Genomic DNA, 26006 nt, shown 5'->3' on the forward strand with positions numbered 1-26006 from the left:
TAAAATAGTTGATCATTATTTTCAGTGAAGTTGGCCTCTTCTTTTTGCCGGAAATAACAATCTTTTTCAAAATGAGAGTGTCGTGTACATCTTTTGCATTTGTATCGACAATATCTTGTGTTATGACCATTTTTCTTGCATAATATGCAAAAAGTGTTATTATCTTGGCTCCCTTGGTTTTTATAATTTCCTCTTCCCCGACCTCGATTATTAAAATTTTTCTTTTTTGGTTGAAAATTATTTTCATGGCCATTTTTATTTTCACCATTAGAATTTTAATTTAGCTTGAAAGGCTTGTTGTACTGGTTGCTCATCAAATCTTCGCATTCTTTCTTCATGAGCCAGTAGAGAGCCCATTAGCTCAGTCATGCTGAGCAATTTTAAATCTTTATTAGACTCTTCTATAGCAGCCACTATGTGATCAAATTTTTTGGTGAGAGTGCGTAGTATTTTCCGGATTATTTTAACATCTTCAATTGTGTCTCCGTTAGATCAAATTTGGTTAACAATATTTGAGACTCGATCAACATAAGATTGAATTGATTCATTATCAGCCATTTGTAGACTATCAAATTGACCCCACAAAGATTGAAGTTTAAAGAGTATTACCTTTTCTGAGCCTCTATATTTTGTCTCCAGGATACTCCACGCCTCCTTTGCCATTGTAGCGGCCATGATCGTAGGTAGTATTGTTTCATCTACCCCACGATAAATTATGGAAAGGGTATAATGATCCCTTCTTATGTTTTGTTTGTATTGGCCTCTCTTGGAGGCATCCCAAGAAGCCTCTTCACTGGCATCTTTGGGTTTCTCATAACCATCTTCAATAATTTCCCAAATGTCTTGGGTGATGAAGATTGATTTCATTTACATACTCCATTGATCAAATTTCTCCCCCTTAAATATAGGTACCCAATTTACTTGGGGATTAAAATTGTTTGTGTTTGTGTTTAAGTTTGCATTTGGATTTGGAATAGGGGAGGCCATTTGAATTTATGTGGAGTTGTTATATTTGAATTTGGATGATGAATGTAAAATGGAGGCTTTGGATTAACCTGGCTCTGATACCAAATGTTGGAAATGGGAAGAGTGGAAGTAGGCACGTAGTGGATTGCAAAGTTGAGTATTATTGCATGAAGTGAATTACCTTGAATTACATTGTTTTGCATGGCTACACCTACTCCTTTTATAGTGGGTGTATGTCGGTTCTTTGCCACCGCCATATACTACTCCTCTACTCTAGATTTCTCTAGTTACTTATCTAGGACTTTCTAGGCTTAGATTTTCCCTTAGATATTTTCATAAGCCTTCTAGAACATTACAAAATATCTATTAACTAGTTATTTCAAGATGTTTCTAGATTATCTTTTATTTTCTATAACGTTTTTGGCAAGAAAAGATGGAAGATGGTTTTGGAGGGAAAATGACAGCACTAAGAAATGATATGTGTCATTCTTGGTGTCTGTTTTAATATTATGTTATTGATTAGTAATTATAGTTTGCATCACACATGTGCTAAGTGCTCTTGATATAAATAATACATATTCCAACTTTAAGCTCATGCATAATCTTTGCTCGATTTTCAAACATGTAGAATAATGTAAGCACATTTCATTTTAGAGATTTTGGTGGCCTATGGGTGAATAAAAAAATACGCCCCTAATTGAATGGCATTTGAATTATTATTAAAAAAGTATTGAGGTATGCAAAAATAATAGAAGGAAAACTAGTTTAAAAAAAATACCAACTATTAACAGTGTGTACAAAATAATACAACCTCAACTATTTGCTATTAGCAGACTAGCAGTACAACATTTTGTACTATATGTGCAAAATGGTACGCTAGCCACTGAAGAAGACATCTTAAGGAACATTCCGTCCATATTCATTATTATATTATTTTTATTATAATTTTTAATATTGAAATATTTTTTTGATTTTTTTTACTTTTACCAGACAAAAAACACGAAAATGTTTTACCACCAAAACTTCTAAAACTTTTATTTATCTGCCGCCAAAAAAACCAAGTAAACCTAACGAAATTTTTTAAGTTATTTCATTTTCGTGCCAAAAATATGGTCTTTAGGAGTTTGGGGGGCGCTTTAGCCCTATAGATCCAATTTGAGGTCATAATTGACAAAAAATGATCGTAAATGGCTCAATTTTTCTATTAAAAATTACCTTGATTTGGTTGAAACAAGCAAAATGAGGCATTTCTGATCATTTTTTGTCAATTATGACCTCAAATTGGATCTTTAGGTCCAAAATGCCTCCCTAAACCTATAAAGAACATGTTTTGCACATGAAAATCCAAGAATTTTTTCATAAATAGTTAGATTTAACGGTTTTCTTGACGGTAGGTGGTAAAAACAATTTTTTTTAGAAGTTTTGGTGGTAAAAAATAATTTTGTATTTTTTGTGGTAAAAGTTAAAAAAAACCTATTTTTTTCAAAATACATTTTATGTTAATAATTTTCTCTCACCCAAATTAATAATGCTCCACCCCTTTGTTAGGCTAGTAAATTAATTTCTCTAAAGAATATTATTTTACTATCAAACAAATGTATGTAAAAGTGTATTTAAATTCATTATTATATCAAAATAATTAGTTTCAAAAAATGTATGTATTAAAAACCAAAATTAACATTATATTTAATTTACGTTGTTTTTATATGTATAACACACCATTTGACATGCTAACCTATTTGAAAGAATGATTAGACTATGTAAACAAACAAATTATGCTACAGGTTTTTATCGTAGCAACTTAACTCTTTCTTCTTTATTTTTTAAACATAACACTTTCTTCTTATTGGTGGTAAAATGTTGTTGATTAATTTTTCCGTTTATCTAGTCTAATATCTCTCTTAATGTGTGTTATTGTGAATAAGAATGTAGGAATTATGTATTTTAGAAAAAAAAAAATTAATACGAAGTTATAAATATAAAAATTATATAATAATGAATAGGAGAATTTAGAAAATAACACCACAAATTTTACAAAAATTAGATTATAACACCACAAAATCTCAAACTTTTATTATAACACCACAAAAAAAAAAAAAAAAAAAAAAAAAAAAAATATATATATATATATATATATAATACATACATATATATATATATATATATATATATATATATATATATATATATATATATATATATATATATATATATATATACATGTACATATACATATACATATACATATACATATATATGTATATAAATAAAGATTGATTTATAAATAAAAAGTCATACTACATATACAAAGAGATTTATATATTATAATAAATATGGAATACATGACAACTGAATCAAATTAAAACATCCCAGAGAGCTACAATCATTTAATATGCATGTTCATTGTTATTATTTTCATTTTAATTTACATCAATATGACCCTTATTTCTTAACATTTCAAATAAAATAATTTTTAATTAATCTACATCAATTTTAGTTCCATAACATTTTAATTTGTCGGTAACATTATTAATTTTCACTATTATTCTTTTTTCATGAAGATTTGTGTTAATCCTTATTTTAAATATTTTATGGATTTCTACTTTTTGTCTATAAAAAAATTATAATAATAAAATCTACTTTTGTTATCCTTTCAACTTATAATGCGTTATTGTTGTTGGAACTAATGAATCTAATTTATTAGAAACTAGTTCTTTTCCTAGGCAACGCTCGAATATTTACAAGAAAAAATCTTTTTTTTTTTTTTTTTTTTTTTATATATAAATTACTATAAATTATTTGTTTATAGATTGTGTATATCTATTTATTTCATCAAATTATAGATTAGATGCAATACTGTAGAGTACATATTTCTAATTTAAAATCTAGTTAAAATCCTTTTTTTTTTGTAGTAGAAAACAAACTATACGTTTTATATATTACAATTTTTTTAACCATTATTATTTTTATGAAAAAAAAGGTTTTTGGCGGGAAATTTTTTATTGTGAACGCGACATGTGTACTCTAGAAATAATCCTGATGATTACTTTAATATATAGTATTGATTGATGATGATTGGTGATTGATTTATAAAAATAAAAAAGTCTTAAATAATTTAAATAAGCAATTTCCCTAAATAAAAGAAAATTATAATTAATAATCAATTATTTAATAAAATATTCAAGGTTTAAAAAAAAAGAAAGAAATATTCAATATGCATGTTGCACTAAATAAATCTAATTAAGATAAGAGAAGGAAAATGCCTGTAAAAAAAAAAAGGAAATTGATAAAACCAAAAAGAAGGGAAGGAAAATAATTATGTTTCTTTCCCATGTTTAAAAGGTTTGGGAGGAAAATGGATGCTCACTCATTCCATCTTCTTGTCTCCACGCCCCCCATATGAAACATAGTTTAGAGTCCCTTCCAAAATAAATTAAATACCACTACTACTTCCGTCCCAAGAAAGAAACATGTTCTTGCTCTAACTTTGCACAAAATCAAGATTTGCATTTGACTATCAACATCTTTAATTATGTTTTGACAGAAACTATAAAATTTTACTGTTATAAAATAACATATTGAGACAAAAGCAATATATACATGATTATAGTTTTTAAATTTATATATTAATGAGAATATTTGGCAATAGTTTTTAAAATTTGACCTTAACAAGTCAAAACAATAACAATATTTTGGGATAGATGGAGTACGTTAGTATGTAATAATTGTTTCAACATTGTAACATACAAAGTAGTTGAAGTAAAGGCCCAGAAATTTGCAAATGTAATCTTAAAGTGTAGATGTTTTTTACCGATCAGTACTCCTTTCGTTTTTTTTATATACATCACTTTGACAATTGCACTATTCATATACCATGGTTGACTTAACTTTTTCACTTATAAAAAATAAATAAATGTTATTATATAATATATCATTAGATTTGTCATTATGTCTAGTTTCATAATATAATTTTGTTACAATTTTTACTAATACCACAATTAAAGATATTAATGGTCAAAATTACGTCTCGGTAAATGTGCCGGTCAAACTGATGCATATAAAAAAAAACAGAGGGAGTACTATATACTCTTGGATCACGGTACTCCACTACACTATACCCATTATACTTGAGTTATTTTGCCTCAGTCTTATGTTATTTTGCTTAAAACCTTGTGTTATTTTGCTAAAATAATATGTTATTCAGTTATTTACTTTAACTGTATAAAAAAACAAAAAAAAAAAAGCATGCATTTATTGAAATAGCATGTACTTATTTAAAAAGTAACATATATATAAATTAAAATAATAAGAGGTTAACATCAAAATAACATGAATTTTATAAATCTGGAGTATAGCAAAAGGATCAATGTTGAAAAAAAAAACATGCAAATATAAAATAACATATACTTATTTTAAAATAACATACATATAAATTGAAATAACAAGAAGTTCATATTAAAATAACATAAAATTTTATAAACCTGGAGTACCACGCACACGGTACTCTAGGAGTAGCATAGAATTTGCGGTTTTTCACCCTTCTCCCTAATTTTTATTTTATTTTTTTTTTTTTGTTGGTATAATATTGGAAGGAAGATTGAGGTCCTAATTAATTAGCAACTTCTTAAAAATTGGAAACTGTATGAAATAAAATCCATGAAAAAATGTAATTATATATAATGTCCATTTAATTAATAAGCCGTGGGCCTATTTTTATTTATTTATTTAATTTTTTTTTTAATAGCACATGACCTCCATTATAATTGAGACGGGGTTGTTCATCTCCCATTCCCTTCCTCTGTTTCCCTCCACAAATACTAATCAAACATAAGAGTGAGGCCAATGGATGACCAAGTCTTTAGTCATGAGGAGAGAGAGTAGAGTTTTTATATCAAAAAAATGAAACAATGAAAGAATTGATGGAAAAAAGTGATGACCAGGTCTTATAGATAACCAAACTAGAAATGTGGTCATGAAAATGTAAATGACAAGTGGCAGGTTATAATTGGAGGAAGAAAAAGGTAAAGTTGCATGTACTTGCAACATATGACACCAACGGCAATATTGTTGGATGACACCACGCATGCATACAACGGCTAGATTATTATCATTGCAAATTTTTGCAACGGTAATAAATTAAAAAAATACAAATAAAAAAAAAATTTACCAACGTCTTTATTTTTTTTTCTCTATAAAAAGAGACCAATATTGAGGTATTTTTGAACAACTTCTCATTAAGCTCAATTCCTTCATTTAGCTCAATTTCTTCATTTAGCTCAATTTATTCCTTTTAAAGTAATTTTTTTTTATCTACAAAATCCAAAAAACTATTGAATATGGATAAATCCAATCGGAAAAAAAATCCTTTAAAATCGAAAAAAAATTCAAATACTCAACCTTCATTTTCTGATTATCAAATAGATCTCAACTCTCAAGTGGAACCAAACTCACAAATTTTTCCACAGTTTCCAAATTATGGAATGAATAACATCAATTTCACAAATCCAAGTTCTATATCACAATTCCCTTTACGACCACAACAAGTTCTTAACTTCTCATATTCTCAAAATGTTCTTCCATCTGAAGGACACTCACCTTTTCAAAATCGTCAATTTGCTGAAAATGAAACATCCTTCCCTATGTCGCAACATTTTAACATGTCAGAAGCTGAAGGTGCAAATTCAAATTTTAATTGGTCATATAGATCAACTGCTGACTCTTATGACGATAATGATGACGAAGCCGAAGAAAATGAAGGTGGGGATGTAGGAGGCGGAGGTAGAGGTAATACGGATCGAAGGAATTTTTGGTCGCACGCTGAAGATGAGGTCCTTATGAGAGCTTGGCTTGAGGTAAGTAAAGATAAAAAAAACAAATACCAACCAAAAGGGGAATGAATTCTGGGCAAACGTTGAGGCAATGTTTAATAATGTTAGATTATTTAGAGAGAGGCAATTTGAACAAGGTACTGAAGAGATTAAGAAGGATGATTTGCTAAGAGTAAGGGCTTTGGAGCCACTTAGATGTCGGTGGAAAAGGCTAAGTGCTAATTGTTCAAAATTTTCTGGTGCGTATGCACATGCTGCATCAAGGAGAGGAAGTGGTCACTCTGAAGACGATGTTATTAAGGTTGCGCGTAGAATTTATAGAGATGACAAAACTAGGAAAAATACCAGTAGAGTTTTCCAAGATATGCATGCTTGGGATATTCTGAAAAATGAACAAATATGGGCAAAAAATGAAGATCCAGTCGAGACATGTAAGCAGAAGACAGCAACCCAGTCCAGTGTTTCAAAGAGATCTCGAATTAATGAAGCTGGTAATTACTCGTCTTCAACAAACCCAGATACACCGACCAGTGGTGATGCTGGGTGTTCAGGCTTCCCCTCTATTGATGATTGTACCAAAAATAAAGGTAAGAACAAAGTTATGAACATGGCGACGGAAAATTCTCAGCAATGGTTGCTTACTATTCAAAACATGAACATAACAAGGCAATCTGAAACTGAGATGGAGATGATGAAGTTGAGGTTCCAGAGAGAGAAAGAAGCTGAAAATGCTCGGCTAGAAAGGGAGAGAGAAGCACGAAAGCAAAGGAAAATCCACTTGGAATTGTTCAAGATACTTGAAGCAAAGCCATACTTATCAGAAGAGGATCAAGAACGAAGGAACAATTTAGTGAAGATATTATTCCCATCCAATTAATTTATTTCTTCAAAATGTAGTAGTGTTATATTCTAGAATGATTAGTTTGTTGTTTAGTAACCGCTTTTGTACTTGAAGTTGTAATCATGTTGTTTAAGTTGTTATTTATTATCAATTAATGTGTAGTTATTATGTTGTTTTTAAATAGCTCTAATATAGTTGTACTATTATGTGATGTATGACTGTCATATTTAAATAGTTTACTATTCTTAAAAAATTGTGCATTAATGGCATTACTGACATTGATGAGATGTAATAATAACAAAAATTGTGCATTGCGCACATGAACTTACATATTTGTATTTTTCTGATAAATGATGGTGTATAATTTGATGTGATTGTTCAATGGAAAAACCAAAGACTTACTCTTCTGAAAAAGTGAAGCAATTATTGATTTTGATAAATCATAAAAATGACCACACAACCTATTGATATGAAATCACATTGAAGCTTCTTTTCAGTACATTATTTTTTATGGTGAATGATAGCATTACAACAACACACTATTATCAAAGTTCGTACATTATTCTATATATTGCTATATGTTTAAATTTGGTTTCACTCAACCAATAATCTATTAGCTCTCTCATCAAAGTAGCTTCCTTAGCTTTGAAAATGTCTGAGAGTTCTAATTCGTCCAACTCATTTTCTAACTCTTCCAATTCATCTGCCAACACAAATCAAAATTCCGATGATGACTACAACCGACGTTATGAGAGACGGAGGCAAGCAAATCGTCTTGTTGATCGAATGATGGATGAAATCATAATGACCAATCTAGTTAAATTCTTTCAAATGGTTAATCAAGTTCCAAGGGCACCAAGGACGCTGGTCGAAAGGGATCGTGAAGACGGACACAACCGTTTATGGAATGACTATTTTGCTGATCCTCCAGTGTTCCCTCCAAACTTGTTCCGTCGGAGATTTCGCATGAGAAAGCACGTCTTTCTCCGTATTGTGCATACTTTAGAAGAACGTCATTAGTTCTTTCAACAACGGCAAGATGCTACTGGTAGATTCGGAGCATCAGCATTGCGGAAATGCACCGCGGCTTTAAGATTACTTGCATATGGAACTGCTGCTGATTCCGTTGACGACTACTTACGGATTAGTGCATCTCTTGCGCGAGACTCCTTACAACATTTTGTTGAAGGAGTTGTCTCTTATTTTAGTGACGACTATCTGAGAAGACCTAATGAAGAGGATATGGCCAGACTCCTACGAGATGGAGAACGTCGAGGCTTTCCTGGGATGATGGGATCCATTGATTGTATGCATTGGCGATGGAAGAATTGTCGTTTAAGATTGAAGGGCATGTTTTCCGGGAGAGCTAATAAGCCCACTTTGATTTTAGAAGCCGTGGCATCACAAGACCTTTGGATCTGACATGCTTTTTTCGGGACGCCAGGTAGGTGTAATGATATAAATGTTCTTGACAGGTCTCCATTATTTAATGATATATTCGAAGGTCGTGCACCTTCAGTTAACTATATCGTTAATGGCCACCAATACAATATGGGATATTATCTCACTGATGGTATATATCCTACATGGGCGGCATTCATTCCCATAATATCCCTCCCCCAAAATGAAAAAGAGGGTCTTTTCGCCAAAAAGCAAGAAGGTCAGCAAAAGGATGTCGAACGTGCATTTGGAGTACTACAAGCTCGTTTTGCCATTGTGCGGCATCCTGCTCTGGCTCGTGATGTATCAATGATTGGAAAAATAATGATAGCTTGCATCATCTTACACAACATGATCGTCGAGGATGAGCGAGATACATACGCAAGATATTATATATGATCCAAGGTATGATGATCCAAATGAATATGAGCAAGCTGAACCCCCGTCTTCAAGTAGAAGAAACTCTCAAAGACCATTTCAATTTAGCAACAGTAGTAACCGACTAGCTAATTTGGAGACTTACATGGCTAATAGAGCTCGAGTTTGTGATGAAGTTACCCATAGAGCCTTGAAGTCAGATTTAGTGGAACATTTATGGCTTAGATATGGGGAGTCTTATAATAGGCAGTAATGATGTATTATTAGGCCTTTAAGAGTATTTTATTTAAGTAATTATGCTTAGTGTATGTTTTAGCTAATGCTAAATAATGTGTTCTAATCATGCATGTGTTATCGTACTATCGTGTATTATTATTACTTAACGAGCTTTTAAATTAAGTGTCCATGTATTTTACATTTGTGCTTCAATAATACATCATTGATTACAATTATTGTATAATTATATTTATCATTAAGCATTTTAAATTTTAATTATGTGCAACAATTATAGGAATTATTATGTTTTTAACAACAATTTTAATTATATGGTGGGATAGAAGAGAGAGAATATATGGTGGGGTATAGTAAAAGTAGGAGAGAGAAAATCATGACCAAAATAATTTTGGGCAACCATTGGGAGTCTTTGGTCATGGTTGGTCATGTGAGTTGGTCATGGATGAGTGGAAAGAGAAAGAAATTATATAATAATCTATGACCAAATATTTTGGGTCATCCATTGGGTATACTTAAGCGTAAATAAACATAATTGCACGAGTTCATATACATACGACTCTGCAAGTAACCATAATAAGTACAACTACTATCATTACCCAAAAAAAGGACCATTGAGATTAGTTTGCCTCATGTGAAAGAAAGCTAAGCTTTCCTCTACTTTCATATACATTGGCACAAAATTGCTGCTTGCCAGAACCAGATTACATGAAAAGGAATATCAGATTACAAGCCATGAGAACAAATAAAAAAAATAATGGAACTAATGTAAAAAAAAAAAAAAAAAAAAAAATTATAAGAAAAAAAGAAAATTAGAACCAACCATAAAACTTCTAGTAATTCAGAGTATTATGGCACACAAAAAATGTAGAACTGTGCATAATGTTTTTTTTTTTAGTATTACTGTTTTTGACTAACCTACACTCGTCTTCGGCCACTAACTGAATCAACAGGAGAAGAGCTTGCACTAGCAGGTTTTTTCAACGCTGCGAAAAAAGGATAGTGAATGGTTAGGAACTCGACACTAAAAAAACAATTCGAGTCTGAAAGCAGAAGAGTGCTTATAACACACCAGAAGCTGCTCTTAGAGTGGACTTTACTTCTGACAAACGGGAGATGCCGGCTGCTTTTCTGGCTGTTGCTAACCTAGACGGTTGAGAAGGTCTTGCAAGCATTCTTGTTCTGCACACAAAACAACATTGGCGTCATTGTAATTCTAGTGTGTACTCATATGCATAATGCAGTGGTTTGTAAGACAAACTTAATGATCATTCTGACATTTTCCTGTTTTAATGATCTTTTTATTTGGCCTATACCAACATAATATGATTCATAATGTACTTTATAGTTTTGGTTTTGACTGCATTACCAACATCCAAGGTATTTGTCGTTGGAAATTAAGAGTGGAAAATAAGCAGAGTTATGCTAACTGATGTTTTGGTAGTATATTAGTTATATATGACTTCTCATACTATCGTAGAACATATAATGAATGCGACACATGAATTGTACGGTTGCAGAGGAATCAGGATAACAAACACGCTCAGGACAAGAAGAAAATCTTATAGCAGGGAAAAAAAAACTTATGCAAAACCTCAAAACAAGAGAAAAACACAGAGTGCACAAAGTAGTAGCCAAAAGTAGTTAAAATACATACTTTTCTCTTCGCTTCTCTGCACTATTTGATGGTTTGGTTGCCTCATGTGAAGAGCTTGCTTCGTAAGTGCCATCGATGTCTGTTCCAACAGAGAGATCACCATCAGATATTTCACTCAATCTGTCATCATTACTAGAGTCCCCCATACCAATCACATCATCAACCATTGAAGTCCCACCAGAGTTCTTTGGGAGCCGGGGAGAATCCTTTTGGTCGTTTAAGTCACTCATGGACCATGATGCTCGTAACCCTTCACTTTCATCTTCATGTATGGACAGGACACTAGGATCATAGTTCTTCAAAACTCCATCCTGATCAGAAGCTGATTTTGTACGAATTCCCATGCGTCTAACATTAGATACTTTTGGACTTCGTTGAGGACTACTTCCAATGGACTTTGTTGATGGCGATAAAGATCCATTCTTCAAGGAGCTTAAGCTCCGCCTTGAGATTGGACTTCTGGGATCTTTCAGTAATCGTTCAATCTCCTCATCTTTTTTAGCTATCGTATCTTTGAGAGATGCCACCTGAAAGTTCCACATAAATCAATAATAAGGTGTATGCTTCTAAACAATCCATATAGTAACATTCAACAATGCTAAATTATACTTTGAAGTATCAATTAACACAATCATAAGAAATATATTGTCCAAAATGTATCTCATAAATCTCAAAAGCAATGTATATTTTACATGGGAAAGGGAAGAGGTAATGGAGATCATCGCAAATTTAAAGCATTCTCGGAACAAGAACAACCAATTTAAAATCAAAAAATTTTGTCAAAACAAAACATAAGCAATAAGGTCCTTACAAGTAATAAATTGAACTTTTGTGTCCTTACTTTCATATAACTTAAGAAAAAGTTTCGATGAGTAAATCCAATATTATGACAACAAACAGTCTAGGGAATTTCTGTTATACATGCAAAAGTCCTTTACTTAGCTGAAAATCATAAATCAATTGGAAAATGGCAGAGCTACATGTATACACGGATCTTGATCTATTGGTTTTATGGTACATAGTATATTTTCTTCTGAAGTTTTGAAACTTAACTGATAAATATTCGCAGTACCCATTGCACTAATAAAGGCACTGATATTCCAGATCATTTCTGTTTGGTCTATAACAGTTAAAATCTTTATCATGATCTTGATACTTCATTTAGCTAGACATCGAATCTTTTTTATGTGCATTTTAAACCATTGTAGCAACTACACTGAAGCACTGATTTTATATACCCATAATATGACAACTGATACAGTATACCTAGAAGGCTAGAAGCACCCAACATGGACGACATATGAAACTAATTATCAACTTTCATTAAATTGAACTTCAAAGCTGAATTCATTTGATAACATATTGGTTCAAAACTAAAAATCAATGTTATTTGACAAAAACCCAACAAGTTTTTGCACATCGTTAAACTTTACCAATAAATTTCCATCAAAATGAACTTCAAATTAATTTTACTATTACTTAGTGACATGTTTACAACCACATATGAAGCATTATTGAGGCATGCTGATAACCATTCAATTCAATATCATTAATGTAATTCTTTCTGTAGTCATTTCAAAAAATGAACCTCTTATCAAAACTGGAAAGAGTAGATGAATTAGTAAATTTTAACATATAACCTACAGCAAATTAAAACTACTAAACAAACTTTGATAACAATGTAAGTGAGGTCATCAATGAAATCTCAACCCTTCAAATTATATTATCTAACATTTTGAAACTTGCAACTACTACTTTATCTTCTTACTCTTTTTCCATTCCAAGAAAGCTGGTGATTTAGTTGTTAACAAACTAGGCAAGCTTAATTCTAGTTTTGATGAAGTTACAGTTTCAATTGTTAAGCTGCTAAAGGGTTATTGATATTATTAACATAAGTTTAATATTTTGATTTAATAATTATTAAGATTTAGTCATTATTCATCAACGAACAGATTAGCTAGGTGCACCATGCAGGCATGCAATGTGTTCTTGAACACGCCATATACACATTTCCAGATCCAAGACTACTATACTTAATATCAACCAACACTTTATGGTGACAAGTTAAATGGTTTGTGAAAGTAGTATATAAGATGAACTAAATGTTTGTATGCGTCTTGATTTCCAAAATTATTATAAATGTTGATTTTTGTGGCTTTTTCATATTTAACCATCAAGTCAAGCACATTGGTCTACTTCATTTAAAGTCAATCTATCTAAGCATCGAGTAACATAACATAACAAGCACCTGATCCATTAATTCTTTGACATCTCTGCCCTCTTTATTACTCCGTGCAGCACCCAGCTCAACACCAGACACCCTTTCAGCAAATTTTAAGGTGCTTAATGATTCAGTGTACGAATTCACGTCAGGATTAATCTGAACAAACATAAGTGTTTTTGCTCGACCACCTGAAACATTGAAGGCATAAGTCAGACTATCAAGTTTGAAGTTTCGGTAAACATCATGAGGAAAGTTATCAAAAATTGATTCACGGGGAGAAGAGAGGGACAGGAGTGAAGTATCAAAGGATAAGATGTGCACAACTGCACACCCAATGGGGAAAAAAAAGGGTAATATTACCTAGAGATGCCTGAAGAACCTGTGTAAGCTTGCTATTTCTGTATGGTACATGGGGATTTTTCTGAGAAAGTGAAAAGATAACATCCCCGAGAGCTGATAGTGATTTGTTAATGTGTTGTGCTTCCTTCAACCTATCCCCAGTTGCTTCAGACCTGTCAACTCTCTCACTACCAGCAAGATCTACCAAATGAAGACTTCCATGTGAGGTTGCTCCCGATTTTAGCTCTGTTCCCTGAACATGAATGGTGACAACACTGCAAAAGTATTTATTATGTATAAGGTCAAGCTACAAGATTAATATCATAATACTCGTTTCATTTTTAATGTGAAATCTTGTCAATCTTGCCAATTGTATGTAATTTTTAGTAAATATTGAGAAATGGTGCTTATCATACTCCCATACATTATATAACAAATTAGCTACCAATTTCAATGTACCTTAGACATCAAAGTCACATTTACGCTATTACTTCCTCTATTTCTTTTTACTTGCTACACTTTTCATTTCACACTTGCCAATGCATAATTTCAATCAATAATCTTAAATTATCAATAAGTAAAATTATAACAACTTGATATTATGTAAGTATGATTTAATATTAATCCAACAAGATCCTACAGGCTATCATTTTCCTAAAAATGAAACATAAAATCTCGTCAAAGTTAAAAATGTGTATATTGCATAAGTCAAAGTGTTGCAAGTAAAAAAAATTGCAGTATTTTGAAATGAATAAGATAGTAAGTCATAAACTCTTAACAGTATTGTGCCTCACCTGTGCGAGCGGCTACTTCTTTCATTCATTGCAGTAGAACTAACGGATCTGTTTGATAGTCCAATTTTCATCAATTCAATGACATCCTCAGTGGATCTGACAGGATGCATACTTGCATCTGGGACAGCAAGTCCATGCGGTTGAGGAGTGGCCAAAATCCCTAGTGTGCGCAAGTTAAGGAAACAATTATCTAACATGTCTACAAAAGAAGTTTATATGATGCTAGAACTTATTAATCATCAAGCTACAAAAACTGTAGTAAAAGGATATTTCTTTTGTGAACCATCATTTGAGAGTAAATCCCGAATTTGTTCATTATATATTTCAATCATTTGAACTCCTATCTCATAGGAAAAAAAGCTCTTTCTGTCTTCAGAAATTTGGAAAAGATCATCTAAAGCACGGTAGTTGACCCCCCAATCCTCCTTAGATGCATTATCTGGTCCACTCTGCCACAAGACCAATGAAATGAATATATCTTATAGGAGACAGAACATCTTTTAGAATACAAGGAAAAGGAGAAAGATGTACCATTGTGTATGTTTTTCCAGAGCCAGTTTGACCATAAGCAAATATGCAAACATTGTACCCATCAAGAATGAACCGTATCAATGGTTGAGTATCAGAAAAAACCTCAGCTATTACAAGTAAAAATATACAAGTCAAAAGAAAGTTATACTAACACCAACACAGAAGGGGAAGAAAAAAAAAGAAGTGATCCTAAAAAAAAGAGAACAAGAAGAAAAAAGAAACCTTGAGTAGCCATAGGACCATAAACCTTATTGAATCTAAATGATTTTAGAGCATCGTTTGGTTTGGCAGGATTTGCAACAGTCAATTCTCCATGTTCCCCAATGTTCTCTAAGATTGTTTGCTTTTGATTCTCCCATGGACGGAGTGGCCTTACTCGACAATATACTCTAATACTACCTGTGCAAATAAGCAGAAGACAAAGGGTAGCATAAATAGATAGACAAATCTCCCCTTCCCTGCACTAATTATTGCAAAGCTAAAACAACATCAAAAAAACAAACCTTTTAAATCCTGAAGCTCATTAAATAATTTGCGATTTTCATTAAGAACTTCATGATAACTCTGAGCTGCTTTGGCTAAATCTTTAAGCTTTGTACCTGAGCTAGTTAAGAACCTGAGTTATATAGTAGAAAAAACAATGCTATCAATAAACTGCAGAACAAGATCCACTTCTTACCTACATGGTTCAATTCCTCCAGGTAGGTCCTCTGTGACAACAACATTTCTTGCTTGATGTTATCTGAAGAGTACCTAAGCTCCTGAGTGTTGGCAATGTATCAATTACAGAGTTATGACAAGATGATTTCCCACGTCAAAACCGATAAAACACAAAATAATAAAATACGTACCTTTAAGCCAGACCACTGAATCTTCACAAAGGCTTCATATACATGCTCTTTCTTGCTCCATGTATGATTTTTTGTCTCACAACTCATTTCAAGCTGTTTGATTTTGTCCTTTGAATCTTCTAGAAGCTGCTCTTGTTCTCTTAACCTTTCCTCCAATTCAGATTTTACCAATTTGGCCTCACTTTCAAGCTGCAAACTATGGATTTCATTCGTTTTTTTGGCCATTTCCAGCTCCTGTTTTAATGATGAGATTTCAACAAGGTCTTCTTCTTTAACCTTTGAATCTTCTAGAAGTTTTTCTTGCTCCTTTAACCGCTTTTCTAAGTCAAATCTCTCCAGTTTAGCCTGTGTCTCCAATTCCATGTAGCGCAGTTCATGCATTCTTTTGGCCAATTCCAGCTCCTGTCTTAGTGTTGAGACCTCAAGATTATTTTCATCCTTCTGTTTCTGTAACTTGGTAGCTTCCTGTTGTTCAAACCTTTTCTTCTCCTCCATCTTGCTTTTCTCAGACTGCTCATCAATAAATTAAAATGTCAAACCATGATTGCAATAATAAGTTTAAGAGTTTCATAAGCCTTTCACATCTAGAAGTAAATAGAAATATAGAATATGTACATGATCATTAATTGCAAGAAGTCAGAGGTCTGAAGTTTGAATGAAAATCAATCCAAAACTTTAGAACTTGTCTATCGCCCATTCAAGCTCAAGAGTTAGCTAGTCCAAATCAGCACATGATATTTTCAGGTGTAACAGGTAATTAAAAAAGGGTTCAACATAAAACTATTGCAACAATTAACGAGATTTTAGTGGCACACATATTCAGGTAAACAGATACGACTTCACCCTCTTTATGAGAAATTGTAGTGAAGATCTGTCCAATATTGACAAAAATATACAAACACATGTTGTAATTCAAAAAAATCATCAACTGTACCTTTATATGCTGGAGCTGGTTCATAACAATCTGTCAAAAGATAGACAGTGTTTGAGTCTCAAAAAAGATGGCAGAAAATGGTAGTTTTGCTACAGTCAGACCAAAAAATAATTAAACTACTATTTGAACTACCTCACTCTCCTCACTTGTCCCTTTGGCAAGGGCTTCAAGCACTTTAATTCTAGACTGATATTTTTCTTCTCGTGCCTTAAAAACATTGCTTTGCTGCAGGAGAGAAATATATGGATACTGTTAATATATTCTAAAAACTTTGATAGCAAAAAATAATATTGAGGAACACATTACAGTGCGTAAATGCTCTGCTTGAGTTGCTATTCGTCTCTCTATCTCCAGCACAACTTTTCTTAAGAGACAGGCTACGCGCTGACAAAAGGAAATCACGACAAATAAATGAAAGAAAGGATATATTAAATTATTTACTCAATCATCTCATCCACAAACATAACTCTCAGAAATTAAAGAAAAAAAATTATATAGTACTTGAGGTATTTCAGCATTTTTTCTCTCTATGCTTTCATCCAGAATTCCATTGATAACACTCAAAAGTGACTGAGTTGGAGCATTCTGCACAAAAGATGATAATTATCACCTTGAAAGAATTTGCATCTCGAATGCTGAAATTCACAAATATGAAGAACTTACATCTAAGCTATTTGACTTTAACATTTCTGAAATTTTCGTAGCAGAAAGATCAGTATAAAATCCTTGTTTCATCTGAAACACTTCATGGAGCTTATTTCCACCATGCAGCAGCTTAGTTGGTGATTCTAAAAAAGAGAAAAATGTGGTAAGGAAAAATAAAGCAGGTCATGAAGTCATTAGACCTGAACATATCTGAACTTATTGGACCTGAACTTCTTATTAAAACAATTAGCCCTAAGCTTCTCTAAACTTATTATTCCTAAACTTATCTGACCTGACTTTCAGTGAACTTATTAGAACTGATTAAGTGAATAATAGGTGGGAGAATACAGCCCTGGATGTATTGTTCCTGAACTTATAAACCTTGAACTTATATCAATATCTGAAATTAGTAAAAAGGGTCTCTAACCTGGTGAAAGCGGACTACATCCACGTTGAAATTTTGAGTCTGACAATGCTTTCTGCCTTTCATCCACAGCTTTCAGAACTGAGCCACCAAAATTTGGCATTGAATGTTCTTTGAGTGCTAAAAGGCAATCTAGGACAGGTTTCATTGATCCCTTCATGCCGTATAAAGCAGAAAGTTAATTCGATTAGTCTGGGTCGCCTTGCCCTTAGCATATACTATACTAAGCATAGAAACTTATAATACTGTAGCTGCTCATGGTTATTTCAAAAACATTGTTAAAATACTTTTACAGGTCTAATTAAATTGGAAAAATATTATCATATTCTTCAGAGGACAGGTTATACAGTTATGCACCAAGAATGGGAATGGAGTAAAGATATCAGAATCTTGTTATATTAATAGCATATGTCAATAACAGCAATTATTATAATCATTCTTAAATTTGTGCATGTTTCCTTTTTGGAAGAATAGTAATCATGCGTTCATGCCCTTATCATAAGCTATCAAAATGACACTTGCGGCTAATTAATCACATATTATATCAAAGTGAATACCTTCTCTAAGTCTGATATGTCAAAACTAGGTAGCCCATTTTCAGACATGGCAGTAATAAACCTCTGAATTTTTCTTCTCTTGGACTCTGGAGAAGGACTAGAATCATCAACCTACAGAAAATTGATATATTATTGTCAGAAAAATAAAATAATGAAAGTAGCCAACAACATATGCAGCAAGCATATATTATAAAGCATCTTTCTAACCTCATCACTAGAACTGTATTTTAACTTATGCAATATCTGACATAATATGTCACCATCAAGCAAAGACGCTCTCATTTCCTCATCTGAAGCTTTAACTGATAAGTAGAAATGAGGGACTATGGTGTTTATCCATTCAACCAGAGACATACGCTTTTGGACTGCAAGTAACAAGTACATTCGGTTATTTTAAGAGGATGGTGGTTGAAAGGCATGATATACACAGTCTGCATTCCTTACCCTCAGCCTCAAATGTGGGACTAGACACCATTTCAAAAGCATTTCCTTTGATGTTAAACCTCGGACTGGTATTCATTATGTCAAACTTTTCAGACATGAACTCCAAAACTCATTCATAAATGATGGAGTAAATGAAGTTCCACATCAATTCAAGTGCTGTGAAAATCTAGACAGCGGAGGGATTCTAACTCCGTTGTCTTCCACGCTACCTTAATGGGAATGCCCTACAAGAAGGATGCAACAATCAATTACAACCTAAGGAAACATACTAATAACATTCACCAGCAACAGATGATTCACACATTTAAAAAAATGCATATGACAGAGTTAAGTAAATACGAGTAAATCAAAGAGATAAACCTTTAAAAGAAAATCAACCAAAAAAACTATAAACAGATTAGCTCCTAATTGCTTAGCTAATAAAGAAGTAGCTCAATCTTTACATTGTGCAGTAGATTGTCATATGACATAGTGCAACTTTATCAATTATGAAATTATACAGACATTATGAATTATGAAGAAATCACGGTAACCTCACCACATTAGATGGACCCATCTCTATGAGGGACATTGTAAACAACATATATCTTCATTCTACCACCAATCACAACAACAACAATACTCGAAACCAGGGTATTCATGCCAACATCACAAGATCAATTCTATCATCCAATAAAGAAAGTCATAACCATTTAAAGAACATATAATCGAATATTTGGTAGACAACCCAATTGACTTTTTCACATTATATAAGAATGGACAAAATCAAATCAACCAACATAAAGTTATGCAGAAAAAAAAAACCAACAAATTGACAATAATTACAGAAATTATATAACAACTTACACTTAATCAACAATGGCTGAATCAAATAACCCCACAAAAAAAAAAAAAAAAAAAAAAGGGTATCAAAAAAATTGAAATTTAGAGAAATTTAAAAATAAGGAAGAAATTAGTTAATACCAGAAGAAAAATGGAAGATGATGTGACGTGGGTATATTGGGAAAGAAACATGAGGAGATGTAAATGGCATGCCTTTGTTGTAGGAATAAAACAAATTGGAGACCGTTGAAATTTTGAATATTTGTTAATTGACAACATTATATTATACAATCTTAAACCGGCCACTTTCATTGTCTGTTGGAAATGGTCTCACATGGCGCCATGGCGGGAACTCTGACCTTCTTCGTCTTGGTCTTTCTATGTTGGATTAGACTATTTGTACTTAATCACGGTTAGAGGTGTTTATTTGAGTGTCTAGGTCGGGTTTGCTCAATACGGGTTGGGTTGGGTTGGGTTGGGTTGGATTGAATTTGAAAATTAGGTTATGTTAATCATTAATAAAAAGTCATACGACATCTACAAATAGATTTAACTTTAAACACTATATTCGGTTTAGGGGTGTCCATAATTCGGATAAAAACCGAAATCCAATCCAATCCAAACCGAATTACTACCTCCGTTTCGTATTAATTGCAACTTTGGGTATTATTTGTGAGATATATAATATTCCAAAGTTGCAACTAATACGAAACGGAGGTAGTATCAATTTGGATCGGATCCGAACTTTAAATCGGATCGGATTGAGGTTTTTTGAAAATTCGGATTGGATCGGATTGACCCTAATTGGATCCAATCCAAACCGAAAACCGAATTGTAAAATTAAGCTTGTATAAATATGGATTTCTTTGTTTTTTGAAGTTTAGCTCAAATACTTACTGCTACATAAAATAAATTATGAAAACTTTATATTAATTAATTAATGACTTGACGTTAAACTATTTATTTTAATCATTATTTTGAAGACTTTTATTCATATTAAACCTTTATTTTTATAATCGTATTAGGCGTTAAAAAAATATTGAATTATATTTTGGATTTTCGGATCGGATCCAAATAACCGAATTTTAATTCAGATTGGATCAGGAGAGAAATTTGGATCGGATTGGATTGGAAAATTGAAGACCGAATTATATTTCGGATTATTGAATCGGATTTGGACTAAATGCAAACCGAAAACCGAACGGACACCTCTAATTCGGTTCTTATTACTCGCAACAATTTTCAAAAATGGATGGTTTATATCACTCGCAAGTCGCAACAAATGTTTTTCTTTCCTTCTGCAGTAAGTTTTTGGGTGCAAATTGACCATATACCCTTACATTTTTTAAAAAAAAAAAGAAAAAAACAACCTTATTAAACTACATTAACACTAAGTATAAACTACATTAACAATCTTATTAAACTACATTAACAACCTTAATAATAATTTAGTATATATATATATATATATATATATATATATATATATATATATATATATATATTATACTAAACTACTCTCTCCATCTCATAATTTCCCAGTTAATTGTGTATTAACACAAAGTATAAAGTGTTGATTTTACAAAACACACATTTAGATGAATAATAACAATATCTTCATATCGTATGAATATGATTTCATTATTAATACAGTTGTATTATGTAATATGATGATAATCTACTACATACACAATAAAATAAATAAGAAAAGTATTGTGTGAGTTGGACTTACAATGAGTCGAAATCCTAAAACTTAAAAACAAAATTGACAATAGTGTGTACCAGAATTGTTAAATTACTGAAAATCGCATAAATGAGCCCTAGAATTTAGAAAGAGAAAACTACGAAGGAAATTTAGAGAGATTCAACTTTCTTCATCAAAGTAGATTTTAAATTTTTAGAGGTTGCAATTGGTGATGGCGAGGATGTTAGTGCCATTTAACAGATGTCAACAACAAACTATCATAAGACTTCATCAAGTTCAACATTATTTTCAAGTAAATTGACTAGATTTCTTCAATAGTGAAAGGAGGGTGTTCCCATTGTAGGGGATCCATCTCATTAGATGCCCATGGCCCTTTAGAAGCCTAGGACTTTACACTTGTTAAGGTGTAGTAGGATTTGAATTCCTGACTGTTTGGGGGACCTTGAATTAGAATTGATTCTATCATCACGCTTTTTTGTAAGAAACAAGTAGGGAGTCGCCAATGAGTTTTAGGAAAACTCATAAACCTCGTTCATGCCTTTCTTCCATGTGGAAATCATGGAATAATTAGCACAAATCGTAAGTTTACCCATGCCCAAATTGATCTATAAACCAGAAATAAGTTCGGCAGCGAGGGTACTAAATTAATGTTCCCTTTAGAGGGGAATTGTTATCCTAGCCCTAGTGCGGCCTCTACTAGCTCTACCTTTTTTACAATTTCATCACCAAATAATATATGCAACGCGATACCTAAAACTATGTTAGTTGATTTTATTTACACATACCAATTCACGTAGGAATTACATCGTAATGTCGTTATTTTTTATTTAATCAAATTCGTGAAAATGACAAGAAAATAAACAATATTCGCCTTGGCTTAAGTGATCAACCAACAATTATTTAATTCAATTCTAATCTTATTTAACGCAAGATACTATGTGAAATTGATTAATTAATTATCTTAAAAGTGATCAAACAACACTAATTAATTAATTAACTAGTATTTGGGCCCGGGCGATGCCCCGGATCATTACTTTATTTTCTTGTAATTAACTTTATTATACATATTAAATATTTTGTATCAAAAAATAACATAAATATCACATAGCTTGGTGGTAAGATGTTTAGTAGTTCTAAAATAAGAGGTTGCAAGTTCAAATCTTGTGGAGACTTGTTTTTTTTATTATTAGTTATAAGTGCATTACATTCAATGAGAAACATATAGAAAGGAGATCCACGTGGCATTGAGTGGGTGATGACATGGCGTAATAAGACATTGATTGGATGATGTGGCGCAATGAAGGGATCCTCGTGACACATAAACTGTTTTATTAACGCCTTTTAATATATAGTATAGATTAGGGTTCTTTTAAACTAGAAAATAAATGTGATTTAACTAAGTGCTCGGGAGTTTACCACTTCTCTTTGCAAGATCTCCGTTTAGAACACTTATGGACTCCTTCTTATTGGGGAACCTCCACTGTAGTAACAAAATATCAAAGGGGTGAGTGTTTAGGACAAGAGGGGCTAGGTTGCACAAGTTCACAAGTATTTTGCCAGAGTTAGTTTTAGGTTATTTTCTGTGTGTTTAAGCTTCGGATTAAGCCTCTATTTATAGGGGATGTATAGGTTTAGGTTTTGAGCATTCTGCCGCAGCAAGTGTCGCGCGCAACAGGATGAGTTGTGCGCGGCAACCCAGCGCAAGTGATTAGGTTGCGCTGCTACGGGCAGCACAACTAATTATCTTGCGCGCGGTTTTATGGTAAGATTCAATTTTATATTTTTAGTATAATTATGAATCTTCCACAGCGCAACTCTGAAGGTTGCGCTGGGTGCGCACGGCAGCCCAACGCGACTGTTTGAGATGCACGCGACTTTTTGAGATGCATTAAAATTTAACCTATGCGCTCCTAAATCCGTCATTATTGGGTTTTAAGCACGGGCTTAAGCCTAATTATGATCGGGTTTAGTTTAATTGGACCTTGTTTTGGTTTTATTCTTTAATTCGGGCTAGTCTTTTATGTTTTGTGGCTTAACCAGTTATCCATAAGCATTTTTTACTTCGATCCAACACGAAGATGGTTGTATTTATCGTTATTGCACTTCCTGTCATGATAGGAGGCCAAAAGTAGATGTCTACAAGTAGCATAGAATATTTTAGAGGCAGAGGATCTGATGAAGAAAGATGTAGATGGTTTAATAAGGACCGCCGTCGAAAATCATCATATTGATATCTTAGATTAAACTATTGATATCCAACATAGAAATAATGTTGACATCTATATCTAATTATCTATATCTATGTCTATATCTATATCTATATCTATATTAAAAAGCGTGCCTAAAACAGAGTATGTGCCACGTGGCACCTTTCACACGTATTAGATATATACCACACCACCTTTTACAAGTATTATATGCCACATCAATCAAATTGCTTATTACAAGGTTTGAACACAAGACCAATAAGAATTAATTTAATGTTCTCACCATCTTAGCTATCGTTTTATCATGTTTCATATTCAATTAAAATATACTAAATAATTTGTATTAAACATCAATTTGAGAGCACTTATTTAGTTTCATAGTTATTATTGTTCACTCTTATTTTAATTATGTGGTTAATATTTTATAGGTCAAAAAATATTTGTTGATATTCAAAGTAAAACTCGAGGCATCGCCCGGGGTACACACTAGTTAAATATTTAAATGATGATATCAGATGAGTCTAGGGTGGGTCTTATAAGGGATAATTTTATCTGAAACTCATATCCAAACTATCAATTTGAGAAGCAAACCCACACGAATAATAAAAAAATGAAGAAAATAGAAATGTTTTTTTTTTTTTTGTCAAACCAATTGTACATAGTTAACTTTTATCCAACCAAATAAATGGTGACACATCATCATCAATTCATGCTCATGCACTTCAATTTTTAAGGATGGTAAGTGAGTCTTTAAATGTGTGGAATTGAAGACAACCTTGCATGAAAATGAAAGTTGATGGGGCAAAGTCTAAATATGATTTTATGTTTGAGGGATAAACTCGCCTATGCTTGATCCACTATATGAAATTCAATTATCCTTTGCCTCTCCTCCTTTCTCTCTCCAAAACCCTAGCCTCCATTGTTGAATTTTGAAGGGATTTCCATCGATTTTAATCGGTGGAAAGCCCCAATGTTTGTTTCTTTATTGTTTTTTTAGGTTTATAATAATACTTCCTCCTTTTGGGAGGAACTTTTCTCCCTCGAAAGAAAGGATTTCCAATCTCCTTCGAAAGACAAGGGTTTTTCGACCTCTTTCGAAAGACAAGGTTTATCTCCTCTTTTTGAGGGAGAAATTTCTTAGTTTTGAATCCATGGTAGCAAATTTAATGGATTGTCGTGAAATTATTTCATTGGTGAAAAAGTTATCAAGTTTTCGAATACGAACTGATAAATCAAAAGAAAAACATCCTCACGGCTACAAAGGATCGTTAGATTGTCTCTCCAACAAGGCTGTAATTTTCAGCGATATAAGCGAGAGATGCTCCGCAGTGCAAGATCTACTCGACAATCGTAGTTTTAATGAAGGAAAATTCTATTTGATTCAATATCTTATGTATTTGTTAACGTCGAATCTCTATTGTAGATGTCGTATGACTTTTAATTAATGAAATATTTTTGCTATTAAAAAAAAAAAAATGAAATTCAATTGGTGAAGGATATATGTGGCATGTTCTATGCTAGTGTTGATTACTCTAGAAAGGTTGATGAAGTACACTGCGCTTTAACTAAATTATGTACCTCTTATCTTGATCTTATTGTTATTATTATTTTATCTTCTATCCAAAGTACATGTTCTACTTCAAGCTCTCTTTCTCGCTCCTATAAGAAGGCTAATTTTAGAAAGCTTGTTATATTTAAAATAATTTATAAGTTTTATTATGTTGAGTACTCCCTCCGTGTTTTTTTAAGTGATACATATTGACCGGCACATAGTTTTAGGCAATTTAATTGACTTAAATAAAATTAGAGGTAAGTGGGATAGTGGAGTATTAAGAAAATTGTTAAAGAAAGATAGTGGGGTTAATAGTTTATTGAAAAGTAATATATGTGAGAGGAAAGATATAATAAAAAAAGTAGTAGTGGGTTTGGGTGGGGACCATGAGAGGAGAGAGATATAATATTTTAATGTATTGTTTTGCTAAAAAAGGAAATGTATCACTTAAAAAAACACGGCCGGAAATGAAAAATGTATCACTTAAAAAAACACGGAGGGATTATACTTTATTGTGAATTCTTATTGAAAATTATTATATCAAGTAAAATTTGGTATAAATGCAAGTGCAAGCTAAGCGAGGGGGATCAATTACATAAGTGCTGACGGATTTGTCGGTGGTTGTTGGTGGTGGTG

At 32.4% G+C, this 26006-nt stretch overlaps 2 protein-coding genes across 2 annotated transcripts; one reads left to right on the forward strand and one right to left on the reverse strand.

The window, feature by feature from the left end:
- Window positions 1-8286: 8286 nt before the first annotated feature.
- Window positions 8287-9474, forward strand: LOC145596958 (uncharacterized). Its single transcript, XM_081653147.1, has 3 exons — window positions 8287-8613; window positions 8656-8941; window positions 9140-9474. Exons 1-3 carry the CDS (start codon window positions 8287-8289, stop codon window positions 9472-9474), a joined length of 948 nt encoding a protein of 315 aa, XP_081509273.1.
- Window positions 9475-10171: 697 nt separating this feature from the next.
- LOC145596959 (kinesin-like protein KIN-14C) lies at window positions 10172-19160 on the reverse strand. The gene is made up of 22 exons (XM_081653148.1): window positions 19085-19160; window positions 18848-19005; window positions 18641-18751; window positions 18087-18237; window positions 17678-17802; window positions 17516-17599; window positions 17321-17398; window positions 17147-17239; window positions 17015-17044; window positions 16357-16590; window positions 16081-16188; window positions 15909-15990; window positions 15733-15828; window positions 15452-15628; window positions 15230-15336; window positions 14982-15147; window positions 14699-14858; window positions 13926-14179; window positions 13590-13753; window positions 11342-11868; window positions 10757-10866; window positions 10172-10670 (listed from the first exon to the last, which is right to left on the reverse strand). The coding sequence occupies exons 1-22, from the start codon at window positions 19158-19160 to the stop codon at window positions 10603-10605; spliced, it is 3159 nt and encodes a 1052-aa protein (XP_081509274.1). The 3' UTR covers window positions 10172-10602.
- Window positions 19161-26006: the final 6846 nt, after the last annotated feature.

Source organism: Chenopodium album, chromosome 20 (assembly GCF_948465745.1).
Source record: "Chenopodium album chromosome 20, dcCheAlbu1.1, whole genome shotgun sequence".
Lineage (NCBI taxonomy): Eukaryota > Viridiplantae > Streptophyta > Magnoliopsida > Caryophyllales > Amaranthaceae > Chenopodium > Chenopodium album.

Coding starts and splice junctions, on each gene's coding strand:
- LOC145596958 (XM_081653147.1), top strand. CDS start 8,287: ATGTCTGAGAGTTCTAATTCGTCCAACTCATTTTCTAACTCTTCCAAT. Junction 8,614..8,655: donor GATTTCGCATGAGAAAGCAC/GTCTTTCTCCGT, acceptor GAACGTCATTAG/TTCTTTCAACAACGGCAAGA. Junction 8,942..9,139: donor GATGATGGGATCCATTGATT/GTATGCATTGGC, acceptor ATATATTCGAAG/GTCGTGCACCTTCAGTTAAC.
- LOC145596959 (XM_081653148.1), bottom strand. CDS start 19,160: ATGAATACCAGTCCGAGGTTTAACATCAAAGGAAATGCTTTTGAAATG. Junction 17,399..17,515: donor AAAATGCTGAAATACCTCAA/GTACTATATAAT, acceptor TCCTTTTGTCAG/CGCGTAGCCTGTCTCTTAAG. Junction 13,754..13,925: donor GGTTCTTCAGGCATCTCTAG/GTAATATTACCC, acceptor TCAATGTTTCAG/GTGGTCGAGCAAAAACACTT.